At 40.3% G+C, this 13,382-nt stretch overlaps 1 protein-coding gene across 6 annotated transcripts in view; it reads left to right on the forward strand.

The window, feature by feature from the left end:
• DYNC1I1 (dynein cytoplasmic 1 intermediate chain 1) overlaps nucleotides 1-13,382 on the forward strand; it is a 318,572-nt gene that overhangs the window by 199,314 nt on the left and 105,876 nt on the right. For all 6 annotated transcript variants that reach the window (XM_003252524.4, XM_030822121.1, XM_030822119.1 and 3 more), the window contains 2 exons: nucleotides 2,468-2,630; nucleotides 4,690-4,789. In XM_003252524.4, the coding sequence (XP_003252572.1) occupies nucleotides 2,468-2,630; nucleotides 4,690-4,789 (263 nt within the window). The remainder of the gene's footprint in view (nucleotides 1-2,467; nucleotides 2,631-4,689; nucleotides 4,790-13,382) is intronic.

Genomic DNA, 13,382 nt, shown 5'->3' on the forward strand with positions numbered 1-13,382 from the left:
GTCAATCATAATATCTGGAGAGGCTAGTGCTCCACCTACCTGAACTTGGCCTCTGCAAGCACACTTTGATCAGCCATTTATGTTTCTGTTAGAGAAGAAGTTGTATGTCTTGAAAGCTGAGATCAAAGTGACAATAAGCTACAGGGAAGAAAAAAATTACAGAAAATTACATAGATACTATTTTTTATTCAAGGTAATGGACCTGTAAGGAAAGATACAAGTGAAATAGAAGTGGCTTGAAAAGATAAACAGAGACTAGAAAGATTTTTTAATATCTTAAAAAAGTAAATAAAGGAGAAAAATTCCTACTTCTTTGTTCAATTTCAAGTGTGTCTCAAGTCATCTATTAAGAGTGACGAAGGCCAAGTGAGTCTTTTTGAATAAGACATTCTTCTTGGCCTATAGTATTCTTGTTTAGTCAGGTTTATTCATTTATGTAACAGCATTAACCAAAACAAAATGGACTTAGTAGGGTTTGTTCCCCTTTTGCCTAGTTCCATTTTGTAGTTTTATTATATTCTGGAGTGAAATAATTCAAATATCTCATTTACAGGAGTTTTAGAAAGCGGACTAGTAAATTGCTACTTCATTACTAATTATTGAAGCCCAGCATATTTAGCTTTAATTCTTAAACCAGACTTAAAAGTTTAGGTATCATCCCCATTTCATAGGTAAAACTACTGCTCAAAGAGCTTCAGTGCATTGATTAACTAATCAAATCTAGCATATGGCAGGGTGCTTGATTCCAGGTTGGTTTCATAGAGTTCTTTGTGTTATTTATGACCTCCACCTGTTTCCCCACTACCTAGCCTAAGTCTGAGTGTGCATATTGCCTGATTCAGCATTTCACAAACTAGCATCTCAGCAGCACTGCTCAGTAGAAGTTAATGGGGTCCTTGGAAAGTCCCAGTACACACTGGAATATTTAGGGCTCTGGAGATCTAGACAGCAAAGAAATATTTCTAATTTTATTTAGGGCTGCTAGAAACTATGAGGTGGGGTGTGTTAGGAGAAATTCTTCTGCTATAATGGATGAATCACGTGTTGCCCTAATATTACCTGGAGAGCATTTCTTAAGGTGTGAACCAACTACATCAGGATCATTCTAGTTTCTTGTACCAATAGAGATTCTCGTGTTTCTCCAGACCCCCTGCATCATGGTCTGCTGCAGGGAAGGGGAGGCTAGAAAGAGGGAGAAGTTATGAACATTGGATTTACTGCCATGACTTGACTCTGTAGAAGGGCTTCTTGACACTACAGATTTCTTAGGCTTCAAGATACAATTAGTCAAATTATGTAACACTTTCATAAAATATTATGCTACAGGTGATAGTACCTAAAAGATTCTTCCGACCATGTGGCCAGGTGGAAATCGATTTTGTTATTAGGATGGTTGTGGAAGTGCTTGGAAAACCCTGTAGGTGAGTGATTCCACCAGAGGCTCCACCTGTGATTGTGATGCACTACCCTCCTCCTGTAAGTTTAACTTCAGGAGCTTCTGTACTACTTACTGAAAGAGTAACCAACGAAAAGTTTATTGAAGGCTCTCTCCACCAGAGTTGAACTGGGGTTCCTGAAGACCACAAAGGTTCAGCTGACAGTTTCTGCCCTTGAGGGTTTTTTTGGTCTGGGGAGTTCCTAATCCCTTCCCTAAGGTTTTATGTAAAACTTGCAATTGAAAGAATGGTTTATGTAACCAAATGGTGACTCTAAGGTGAGCTCACTTTCAGAAACTATGACATACTACTAGTTATTTGATCTCTTTGTCTCGTTTTTTATCTTCAAATTTAGTTTGATTAAGATTAATCATGCCAGAAAAGTAAGGCAGAAAAACAATTGTGGGTTGTTTTATAGAAGCATGTATTTGTGCCATGTGTTTGTTTAAAAGCAGAAGGTCTTGAGTGAAAGCAGGTTTGAAATGATATATTTCTGCTTTTGAATATAATCTATATAACAATCAGTCAGCCTTACCAACTAACCATTTAAAATAAAATGAATTTATGAATTTACTCAGTAGAAAGAGGAAAGGTACTATGAGGATCATATTATAGAGTGTTCCTAATTATTTAATACTGCCAGCTTGACAATAGTACAATAGCATATATAAATACATAGTTTTTTGAGTTTATCTATTATGCCATATTTGAGCTGTTTTTCAAGTTAAAAAAAAACATTTAGAACTGATTGCTAAAAGCACACCAATCTATTTTTATTTGTAATCTTCTTCAACTCTTCAAAATAATAATTAGACCAAATATGCAATCTTTTTGTGGGGATATCTGCAGAAGCCTTTGGTGTGAATTTATAAATAATTTAGAATCAATGTTAGCAATGATTTGTTTCACTGTGTCTTGCCACGCCTTTGATAAGCAGTCTCTCTCAAGAGTTGGGTTCCTCTTGATAAGTTTTAATTGTCCCTTTTTTCTTCCCTAACAATCTCTTTTACAAAAAAAATAAATAAATAAAGCCCCTCCAAGAGAGTTGACAGAGGAAGAAAAACAGCAGATCCTTCATTCAGAGGAATTTCTCATCTTTTTTGACCGGACAATACGGGTAATTGAAAGAGCCCTGGCTGAAGATTCCGACATCTTTTTTGACTACAGCGGCCGAGAGTTAGAGGAAAAAGATGGGTTAGTCTCTTGTGTGCATTCTTTAAAAAATAGCGTAAGTTATCTGTTAATTCTAAATTTATTTATGTTCTGACTAGGAAAATTCCAAATTAAGAAATCAGAGGAGGGTGAAATTTTGGAATTGATCTTGTTGAACAGCTTTGACTATGGGCTTTGGTGATAACTTCTGGCTTAGAGCTTCCTTGTAATTATCATGTGCTTCTGTGAAATGCTTTTGAACTTGGTATCTGGGGAACAGTCCAGGTGATAGAGACTGGCAGAGTCACATGCATTATCCTCTGAGAAAACATTCTTTCAAGCAGCAAAGGAGATTTGTGTTGTATCTACTAGATTTATTCCTGATGTCCAAGCAAATAGGAAATTGAAGAAAATAAACATGAGGTGTGGGAGAAGTTAACTGATGTGGGTAATGATGAACAGAGACTGGAAAATGTTTCCTCTTTTTGGTACCATGAAAGATGCATATGTGTATATGCCTTTTAGGAAACATATTAATATATGCAAGAATATATTTACAGGCAAAACAAAACTAATCAATAAAAGCAAGTGTCCCTAAATGACTTCATCTGTGACTGTAGCATAGGTATTGGAAAAGGCCCTGACTGTCAACCATCGTCCTGGGGAGAATAGGAGGGACTATATGAGCCTTATAAACATAAATATAGCTGTTCTTAGCCACAGATCTCTTTTGGCCAAGAATGATACGTGAAGGTAGGGTCACTTGCCTTTTTCATCAGGCCTGATTTTGTTGCCATTTCTAAAATCCAAATACATTCTTAAAGGATGGTATCTTATCATCATTGAGGATGCTCAAGGGAATGTAACAGAGGCGTGAAAACCACTTTCAAAAGGGAGTCCTGTACATGTTCTCAACAGTAGGCAGCATCTTTAGACTACCTTGAAGAGACAACAATATTTTGAATATATATGCTCTACAATCTTTGTGTTTTTTTGAAAAGCCATTTTTCTATGACTTTCTTGATTTTGTTGGTCCTATTTCCCTCTGTGTGCCTGGCTCAGTATTATCCTAGGCTCCTGGCAAGACTTGTGTGTGTGTGTGTGTGTGTATCTCCTGAGTTTGCAATGGCGGAGCTGAGGAAGGGTTAGCAGAAAAAAAAATGTCATATTAGGTTTACTAATTAGAGCCCAAATAACTTGTTGGAAGCCAGGTCACCCAGTCTGAACAAGAGCCATATAAGTTAAGTGATGCAGGGTGCAAGCCAGCAGTTGAAGCAAATGAACAGAGGAAAGGTGGGTGTAGAAGAATTTCTGAACCAAAGCCCAAGCAACTTAGGCAGCTTTTTATGCAGATCCCATAGTTCCTGGTCCAGAACAAACATTACTCGATGTAAATACTCAGCTTGTGGAGCAGCTGCATAACCAGCACTGAGTTCCTTGAAGGAGGTGTTATGGCCAGTTGAGTGTCAGCCAAGTAAACACTGGCTAAAGTGTAATCCTCCTAGACTCAGATGCTGTTTTGGTCCATGGAAGAAGTGATAAGTATCTGGAACATATCTGGTGAATCCTCCACTGTCTACCACGCCTGTCTCATGGTAGAAATTATCACTTACTATTGAGTGAGAAGGCTACTGCTACAGCCGGTCAGCATTTACAAGTAAATAAAAACATGCATATAATTTCTGGTCTAAGGACCAATAAGGTAGTATCGATATCAAAGAATCCTCTGGTGTGCTGTGCTCGCTTGATAGCAGAGATTTCTAACAAGCCCTGCTTCAGGCCAGAGCCTTTCAGGGAGAGGTTCTGGCCGGAACCAGGGTTGGAGAAAGCTTGGGACTGGTCAAGATGGGAACTTGAAACAAATCTGACATTTCATAACAGTCTTGGAATGACATGGAAACCCTTTCCAGGCCAGGTTAGAAAGAGCTTTTCATAAAGAAGACCATCTTTAGTTCATTAATTTTGATCAGGGTATGTAGTCTAGATTAACATTTTGGCCTCAGAGAGTATTGTGTGCCAGGCTTTTGCCATATCAGTGCTTCTATATGAGCAGCATAGAGAAAGAGCTCCATATTTATCTCTGATGTTTAAATCCTCCTAGGGATGTTCAGGCTGGAGCCAATCTTTCTTTCAATCGTCAGTTCTATGATGAGCATTGGTCCAAGCATCGAGTGGTCACTTGTATGGACTGGTCCCTCCAGGTAAGAATTATTGCTGGGCTTGGACAAACTGGGCTTGTGTTCTCATGGCATTTGTATAAAAAAATAAGAGATTTGTTTACTTGCCTACGATTTCCTCTCTATGCCTGTTGGTTTTTTTCCCCCTCATTTTATTGAGGTTTCAGTTTCAATTCTCTACTCAGTTATTTGTATTTATTGAGTACCTACTATGTTCTAGGTACCAAACAAGAAGCCAGATTGTTCTGTCCATGAAACTTCCTCATTAAGATTACCACTGATTTCCTACTTGTCAAATCCTGTGGATATTTTTAAGCCCACATCTGTCCTGACCTTTCTTTGTTAAGCAGCTTAGTCAGCTTCCTTGTGCCTATAGAAACATCCTCTTTCCATTGAATTCTCACTACTTCTCTCTACTATCTCCTAGTTTTCTGACTTCTCCAGGATTTCTTTTTCCTCTAACCATCCTTGAGGTCCCTGTGGTTATGCCCTCAACCCCTGCTCTTCTTCTTGATGTGCTTTCTGCAGGAGATCTCTTCCACTGCTAAGGATTCAACCATGAACAGCCTGTTTATATCTCCCGCCCAATCTCCCTGCTGAATTTCACTTTGTACACCAGACAGAGCCACTATTCTAGGTGTCCCATAGAATCTTAAATGAATTAGTAACTCATTATTTTCATATATCCCAAATCCTTTTTTACCTGTTATATGATCTGTATGTTAAAGGCACCACAATATACCCAAGAGCCTAAAGCAGAACTTTCATCAACATTGCCAACTTCCTCTTGTCTTCCAGACCCAGTCTGTCAGCAAGACTTTCCATGTCTCCACCCATATAATCATCATCTAATACTATTCTTAACCTTAAAACTGATATTTCTACCCTCATGCTTGTCTACCTACTGTTTTCCCCTATAGAAATCTACCCAAACAATCTTTCTAAAATAAAAATCTGATCACTCGGCTGGGTGTGGTGGCTCACGCCTGTAATCCCAGCACTTTGGGAGGCCAAGGCGGGTGGATTGCTTGAGGTCTGGAGTTTGAGACCAGCCTGGATAACATGGTGAAACCCCTTCTCTACTAAAAATACAAAAATTAGCCAAGTGTGGTGGCAAATGCCTGTAATCCCAGCTACTCGGGAGGCTGAGGTAGGAGAATTGCTTGAACCCGAGAGGCAGAGGTTGCCATGAGCCGAGATTGTGCCACTGCACTCCAGTCTGGGTGATGCAGTGAGACTCTGTCTCAAAAAAAAAAAAAAAAAAAAAACCCACAAACCTGATCTTTTCATTCCCTAGACCAAAACTCCCCATTGCCCATAGAAAGGAAGTCTAAGCCCATCAGTGTGGCATTCAGAGTGAAGGCAGGCAAGTTTACCAAAAGCCAATTTGCTGAATGGCCAACTCAACTAGGTGACAATATACCAGGCACTGAGTAGGTAAGTGATATGCAAAGGCACACAGCCTAGTGTGGTGGCATCAGAATTTGAACCTAAGCATCTGATGCCTGAGCCCACATTCTTAACAACAATGTTCCTTCCTGCAATAACACTGACATAAGAACAGCGAGAGAAGCAGGAATGATTATTCCTAAGCACTTATGCACAGCACAGTTTCTGCTTTCTTGTTATCAATGCTTTTATTGGGAATAACAGTCATAGCTAGCTTTTAATTTATTTTTCTTATATGCAAAGCACCATGACAGCTGCCGTGAAGGCTTTCTTATTTCCCCCTCACAACAATCATATGAGGCAGCCACCCTTACTATTTCCATGACATATTTGAAAAAGTTGAGGCTCAGAGAAGCTAAGTAACTTGCTGAAAATCACTCAACCAGGGTATGGTATAGTGGCGATTTATACCAAAGTATTTTAGCATCCCATGGCATATGCTCTTAAGCACTGCCTCTCACAAAGAGCTTCTGGATCTGAAACTAAAAGAGCTTGTAAAGGTGCAGAGTGATATGGGGCAAATAACAAGTGCTCTCAAAGTTCAGTGGAGGTTGGAATCTGTCTCTGGTCAGACAGCGCTTCTCAGAAGACTGGGAGTTAGACAAATGGAGGGGAGAAGAGGGTGTTCTAGACAGAGCTATAAAATGGATAAGTCCCAATTAATCCTACTGGAAAACAGGGGAACAAAAGCGGGGTGTAATTCCCCATAACTAGACCCTCATCAGCCATAAAGTGGGTGAATGTTCTCTCCTCTTGAATCCCTTTTTGTATCCAAACAACAAAGCACACAGTGCGTGATCGTGCAGAGACTAAGACAAGCAGGGTTTGCCCAACCACCTTCCGCCAGTGTGTGGGTGGTCTCTGAGCATGCTTGAGTGTGTGCACAGAAATCAGATCCAAGCCTGAGGAAACACTTAGCTCAGCTTGTTCACTTGTTCAGAGTCGGGGAATTACACAGGAACTTTATCTGACACATTCCTGAAAGGCAACTACAACCTTGTTCCCGGGTCAGCTGATAACACGCCCTGAGGAGGCACGGGGTGGGGCTGGTCCCTGCCTTGCCTCAGTAGGTGATGGGCCACATTGCCCGTGGATGTGTTTCCACACAGGGTCTTGCATGATGTTTGTGTTGGAGGAAGTGAAGTTGGAAATAACAGAAACTTTACCATGGAGAGACCACATTTATTTTCCCCTATTTTTGTGTGACCTGCCCACCTACGCTGTGGGGAAGAGGTTTGCAATTTTGAAAAATGTATTGTACATGAGGCATAAGAAAAAGACATTAGAACCCTCAGCTCCTGCATCACAACACTTTTGTGGGGTTCAAAGGACCAGGATTACATACTTATTAGATAAAGAGACTTTTTGATGGATTTAGATGCAATCCAATGGTATTAAGAAAGAAGAGAGATAGAGGAACAGTCTTGGTGTGTAGTGGTGGCATGTATGTCTAGGATGAGTTACTGAATGTAACAAAATAGAACTGAGAGGAGAAAAAGGAGGAAATTATAAGGTTTCAGCATAGCTTTGCTTTGATCTCCTGGGCTTCTTAAACCAGAACACTTTAACTTTGAAATATTTACAAAATATCATCAAACGTCATTCCTTGGAAGAAATCTGGGAAGCTGGAGGATTATGTCAACTTTGTCACCCACTGAACATTATTTAGCACAGTCAGTCAATAATACTATCACATACCACGTGACAGTTTTCACATGTGTGCAGAATCAGACTCATGATCTTACTCCCACCATGTATACTCACTCCTCTCACATGTAAATTGCATCTTCCACTCCTGCAGTCATCCAGGATGCAAACCTGAGTAATCTTTGGCAGCTCAGTTAGTTGCTAAATCCAATCAAATTTACAACAGCAAAAAGATTACTATTGACATCAGTGCAAATCCACGAACACGGATTTGACACCTACTTTATGTCATGCCCTCTACTTCTTGCTTAGGTTAGGAAACAGTGTCTTACTGGTCTCTCTACTGTCAGTCTCTATAATGTTAAGTCAGTATAAGTACTTTTACCAGATTAATCTTTGTAAAGATTACTTATACACTCTGTATCAACTTGGGCAAATTGCCTAACTTCTCTTGGCTTAAGTTTCTTCATTCATGAAATGATGATTATAATACCTAGCTCACACACTTATTGTTAGTGTTAAATGAATTAATGCATATAAAGGAATGATACTTTGGCTGGACACAGTGGCTCACACCTGTAATCCCAACACTTTGAGAGGCCACGGCAGGAGGATCACTTGTGCCCAGGAGTTCAAGACCAGCCTGGGCAACATGGCAAAACCCCATCTCTACAAAAAATACAAAAATTGGCCAGGCATGGTGGTGCATGCCTGCAGCCCCAGCTATGTGGGAGGCTGAGGTGGGAGAATTGCTTGAGCCTGGAGGCAGAGGTTGCAGTGAGGTAAGATCTCATCACTGCATTCAAGGCTGGGAGACAGATCAAGACCCTGTCTTAAAATAAAATAAAATAAAATAAAATAAAATAAAAATAAAGGACTAATAATTTTAAAAGTGTCTGGTGCATAAGAAGTACTTGATAAATGTGACATAGTAGTGAGAAGAGCAGTAACAGTATTATCATTAGTTGCAAAGTATGACTCCTATTGTCCCCCAGAATAAAATCTAAAATCATTAGCCTGTGCTCAGTGACTTCCATGATGATGCCCTGAGGCATTTCCCGGCCTTTCTTCTTTTATACAGCTTGATATAGCCTGCCTCCTAGCCACATATTAATACTACAACCTGATGTCTATTGGACATATTCTTCTTCACTGTATTGGTCAAAAAGACTTCACCTTTGGCTAGGTTAAGTAGACAGAGGAATTTACTGGGAAGCCATTATAGTAGTTAGGAAATTCATGAAAAAGATGAAGAACTAAAACTTAGAAATAGTAGGAATCTGGGCAGCTTAAGGGACCTCACCAGTAGGCTGCTGTCCTTATCCAGACCCCTTTGCCAGCTCCCGGGTCCTGTGTCTCAGTTCAAGGTTTACAATATTCTGGTTAGAGAACGCAATTGGCTCAGCTGGGTCAAGTATCAACCCTGCAATTAATTAACTATCCCTGGGAAGTTAGGCTTCTGTTTACTGGGGTAATCTCCAAAGAGAGAGATTCAGATGAACCAGGCAGATACCAGGAGGGGTCTCCTGCACCCGTCTTTGGACTCTTGTCGCTACTGTCATCTGTCCTAATAACCTACCCAGTTGACAAGGCTCAAGGTCTCATTTCTTCTCAGAAATCCCTTTCAATTTCTCTTCCTGCCACACCCCACACCAGCTTCCATGCTTATTTATTTATTTTGAGATGGAGTCTCACTCTGTCACCCTAGCTGGAGTGCAGTGGCATGATCTCCCCTTACTGCAACCTCTGCCTTCTGGGTTCAAGCGTTCTCGTGCCTCCCCATCCCGAGTAGCTGGGATTACAGAAGCAAGCCACCAGGGCTGGTTAATTTTTGTATTTTTAGTAGAGACGGGGTTTCACCACGTTAGCCAGGCTGGTCTTGAACTCCTGATCTCAGGTGATCCACCCTCCTCGGCCTCCCAAAGTGCCGGGATTACAGGCATGAGCCAGCATACTTGGCCCCATGCTTCTACAGAACCTTGCTTCTGCCTCTGTCTTAGCACTTGTCATGGTCTGCTTTTGTATTTGTCTTGTAGTTATTTCTACATGTGTCTTACCTCCCTCCACCTAATGATAAGTTCCTGTAGAGAAGAGCCTATTATTCAGGGCATTCATGTCACATATTTTACCTGTCATGGTGCCTTACACATTTATAGGGGACACTTGAGGCATGCCACAGTGGACAGGAAAGGACAAGGCTTTTGAAGCCCAACAGACTTTAAGTGGGGTTCTTGCTTTATCACTTATTAGCAACATAGCTTGGAATATGTTATTTAACCCAGGACTCTGCATTTCTTTGTCTGTGGAAATGAGTAAACCATTGCCTACCTTAGAGGGTTATGAGGACCAAATGAATTAATATATCAGTGTCTGGTACATAACGGGCACTTAAAACATGATGGTTCCTTCCTCTCCAGTAAATGCTAGGTTCTTTTTTTTTTTTTTTTTTTTTTGACGGAGTCTTACTGTGTCACACAGCCTGGAGTGCAGTGGTGTACTCTCAGCTCACTGCAATCTTCACCTCCTGGGTTCAAGCGATTCTCCTGCCTCAGCCTCCTGAGTAGCTGGGATTACAGGCACACACAACCATGCCTGGCTAATTTTTGTATTTTTAATAGAGAAGGGGTTTCACCATGTTGGCAAGGCTGGTCTCGAACTCCTGACCTCAAGTGATCTGCCGGCCTCAACTTCTGCGTTGGAGGTCTCAACCTCTGCCGGCCTCAGCCACTGCGCCCCAACTAGGTTTCATTTATTTGTTAGAAAAAAATGGGCTTGAGAGTATATCTGGTAATTTCCAGGTAAAATTCTCCTAGGGTAAATACTGGATAATTCAGCCCTATGAGTAACCAAATGATCATGAATTTCATAATTCTTTATATTCTCTTTAAAAACATAACTTTGAACAACATTTAAGATTAAATAATTGTTTAGAGATTTTTTATTGGAAAAAGAAAATATGACTAGTCATGTTCAAACAAACAGTGGAAAAAGACATACTAGAAGGCACCTTGAAATCCCAAAAACTTGCATGAGATAAAATTTAAATCAGTATCTTTAGGCCTTATGATCTCAGTTATAGAAATTATGCCAATGGCATTTCACTGGTAATTTTACTAAAGCACTCCCTGTTTTCTAAAGGAGTTTTAAAGCTAAATAATTTTGAATATTTTTAAATGGAAAAAGAAGAGCTGCAAGTGGGTGCCAACAATGAGACCCAGCTGGGTGATATTATTGCAGAAACATCTGGCTGCTCCTTAGCCCCTGTGGTAGTGGTGTTGATGTTTATAGAGTTGCCTTTTCACATGTGACATAGTTAAACTTCAGATGGACAGTCTGGAGACGTCTGTGTTTATCTGGATGTTAGTTTCTTTGAATGGGCTTTGAATCAAAGGCCTTTCTTAATAGGCCTTTGATTCATCCGCTGAGGAGCGTTTTTTAATAAAGAGTGATTACTTCCCCTGGTGGCCACATACTTGTGTATCACTGTGTGCTTATACTTCCTCTGCACAACCAGCACGTTGTAACTCTCTGCAGCTTTCTTTAGTTGAGGCTGCCGGAAGAATGAATAAGACTTAGATGTAGTTATTTTTAATAGAAAAAAAAAGATCCGTGTTCCAATTCATAAAGGCAATCTTCCATTAAATGTATGTATAGAATAATGAAAAAGGAGGAAAAAATTAAATTATAAGAAGAGAGTGATATGATCTGCTATAATCCTGATACTGTTTTTAATAGGGCTGCCTTTTGAGACTCCTAAGTAGGAATGACATTTTCATGAAATGTGTCCTAACTCATAAGTACTTCCTGTGAGATTTATCCTCAGTTTATTTAATAACACTCAGGACAGAGTTTATGTAGGGTGAGTAGGTCTTTCTAATACCTAGAATCACTATAGAGTCCTTCTTGTTATTTTACTGGTTATGTTTCTTGCATTTAGGCCTTTAATTATTAGCATTGTTTGACAACACAGGATGATATATAAAGCCTTTCTATTGAGCACAAAATTACTAAAATTAAAAATTTAAAATAATTAAAGAAATTTTGGCACAAGTTTATTATATGCTAGGAATTGACCCTGGATTCAGAGGTCAACGAAAACCAGTCCCTACTCTCAAAGAGCTTACAATCTAGTGAAAGACACAGGTGTAGAAAAAAAATTATAATGCATTTGACAAGTGCTTTAATTGGCAGGACAGACACATAATACTAAGGGAGCTGATAATAGGCAAGGAAGGAAGTGGTTGGTTAAGTCAGGATTGTCTGGAGGACTTGATGCCTGTGTTGAGTCTTAAAGGATGAGTTAGTTATGTAAACAACACAGAAGAGTCATCCTAGTGAGAGTGAGTATGAGACTCATAGGTACAGAGATGTACCTGTGTGCCTCAAAACTAGTCCAGTGAGGCTGAGTCATAGGGTGTGGGAGGTGGGGAGAAAGAAGGAAGGTTGTAGGAGAGTAAGCAGGAAAGGCAAAAAATGACAGATTATTAAGGATCCTCTGTGACCTGCATTTTGCCTTGAAAGTAATGATGAGCCATTAAAGTATTTTAAGCTGAGGAATGACTTAGCCAAATATATATTTTGTAAAGTCTTCCTGATGAAGGATGGAGAATGGAGTACGTCAGTATAGGAAGCCATTTATGAAGCTGTTGCCTTCATCCAGATAAGAAATTAATTTAGCAGGCTCTGACCTTAAAGATAGAAAGAAAATATTCATTTGAAAGGTGTTGAGGAATTAGGGAAATTTAGTGTATGGGAGTGAGAGAGAGAAAGAAGTAAAAATAAATGGGCTGGGCGTGGTGGCTCACGCCTGTAATCCCAGCACTTCGGGAGGCCGAGGCTGGTGGATCACGAGGTCAGGAGATTGAGACCATCCTGGCTAACACGGTGAAACCCCGTCTGTGTTAAAAATACAAAAAATTAGCCAGGTGTGGTGGCGGGCGCCTGTAGTCCCAACTACTCAGGAGGCTGAGGCAGGAGAATGGCGCGAACCCCGGAGGCGGAGCTTGTAGTGAGCTGAGATCACGCCACTGCACTCCAGCCTGGGCAACAGAGCGAGACTCCATCTCAAAAAAAAAAAATAAATAAATAAATAAAAATGTAGAATGGCTGGCCTGGGCCAGGCGAATGTTAGTGCAAGACCCTAAAATAGGGAACATGGACGAGCAGTAGGTTTCATGTGGAAGTCAATGAGCTCATTTTTCTATGTGTTGCAATTGATGGGTCTATGGACAGCCCTGAGAAATCCCCAGTAGGCAGTCAGATATAAAGACCTGCATCTCAGGGAGAAATTAAGCCTAGAGATATAGATTTGAAAATTACCAGCATGTTAAGCTTATTAAAGCCACTGGAGTAGATGAACTTACTCAGGGAGAACAGCCCTCTTTGGAATATATGTAATAGAAGGAGAACCTGCAGGAACTGAAAAGAGAAGTCAGGGAAGAAAATCAGGAGAGAAAGATGTAATGGAAGCCAGTACAGGACAGGAAGGGAGTAGCACAAAGTGTCAAATAATACAGAGAGG

Source organism: Nomascus leucogenys, chromosome 11 (assembly GCF_006542625.1).
Source record: "Nomascus leucogenys isolate Asia chromosome 11, Asia_NLE_v1, whole genome shotgun sequence".
Taxonomy (NCBI): domain Eukaryota; kingdom Metazoa; phylum Chordata; class Mammalia; order Primates; family Hylobatidae; genus Nomascus; species Nomascus leucogenys.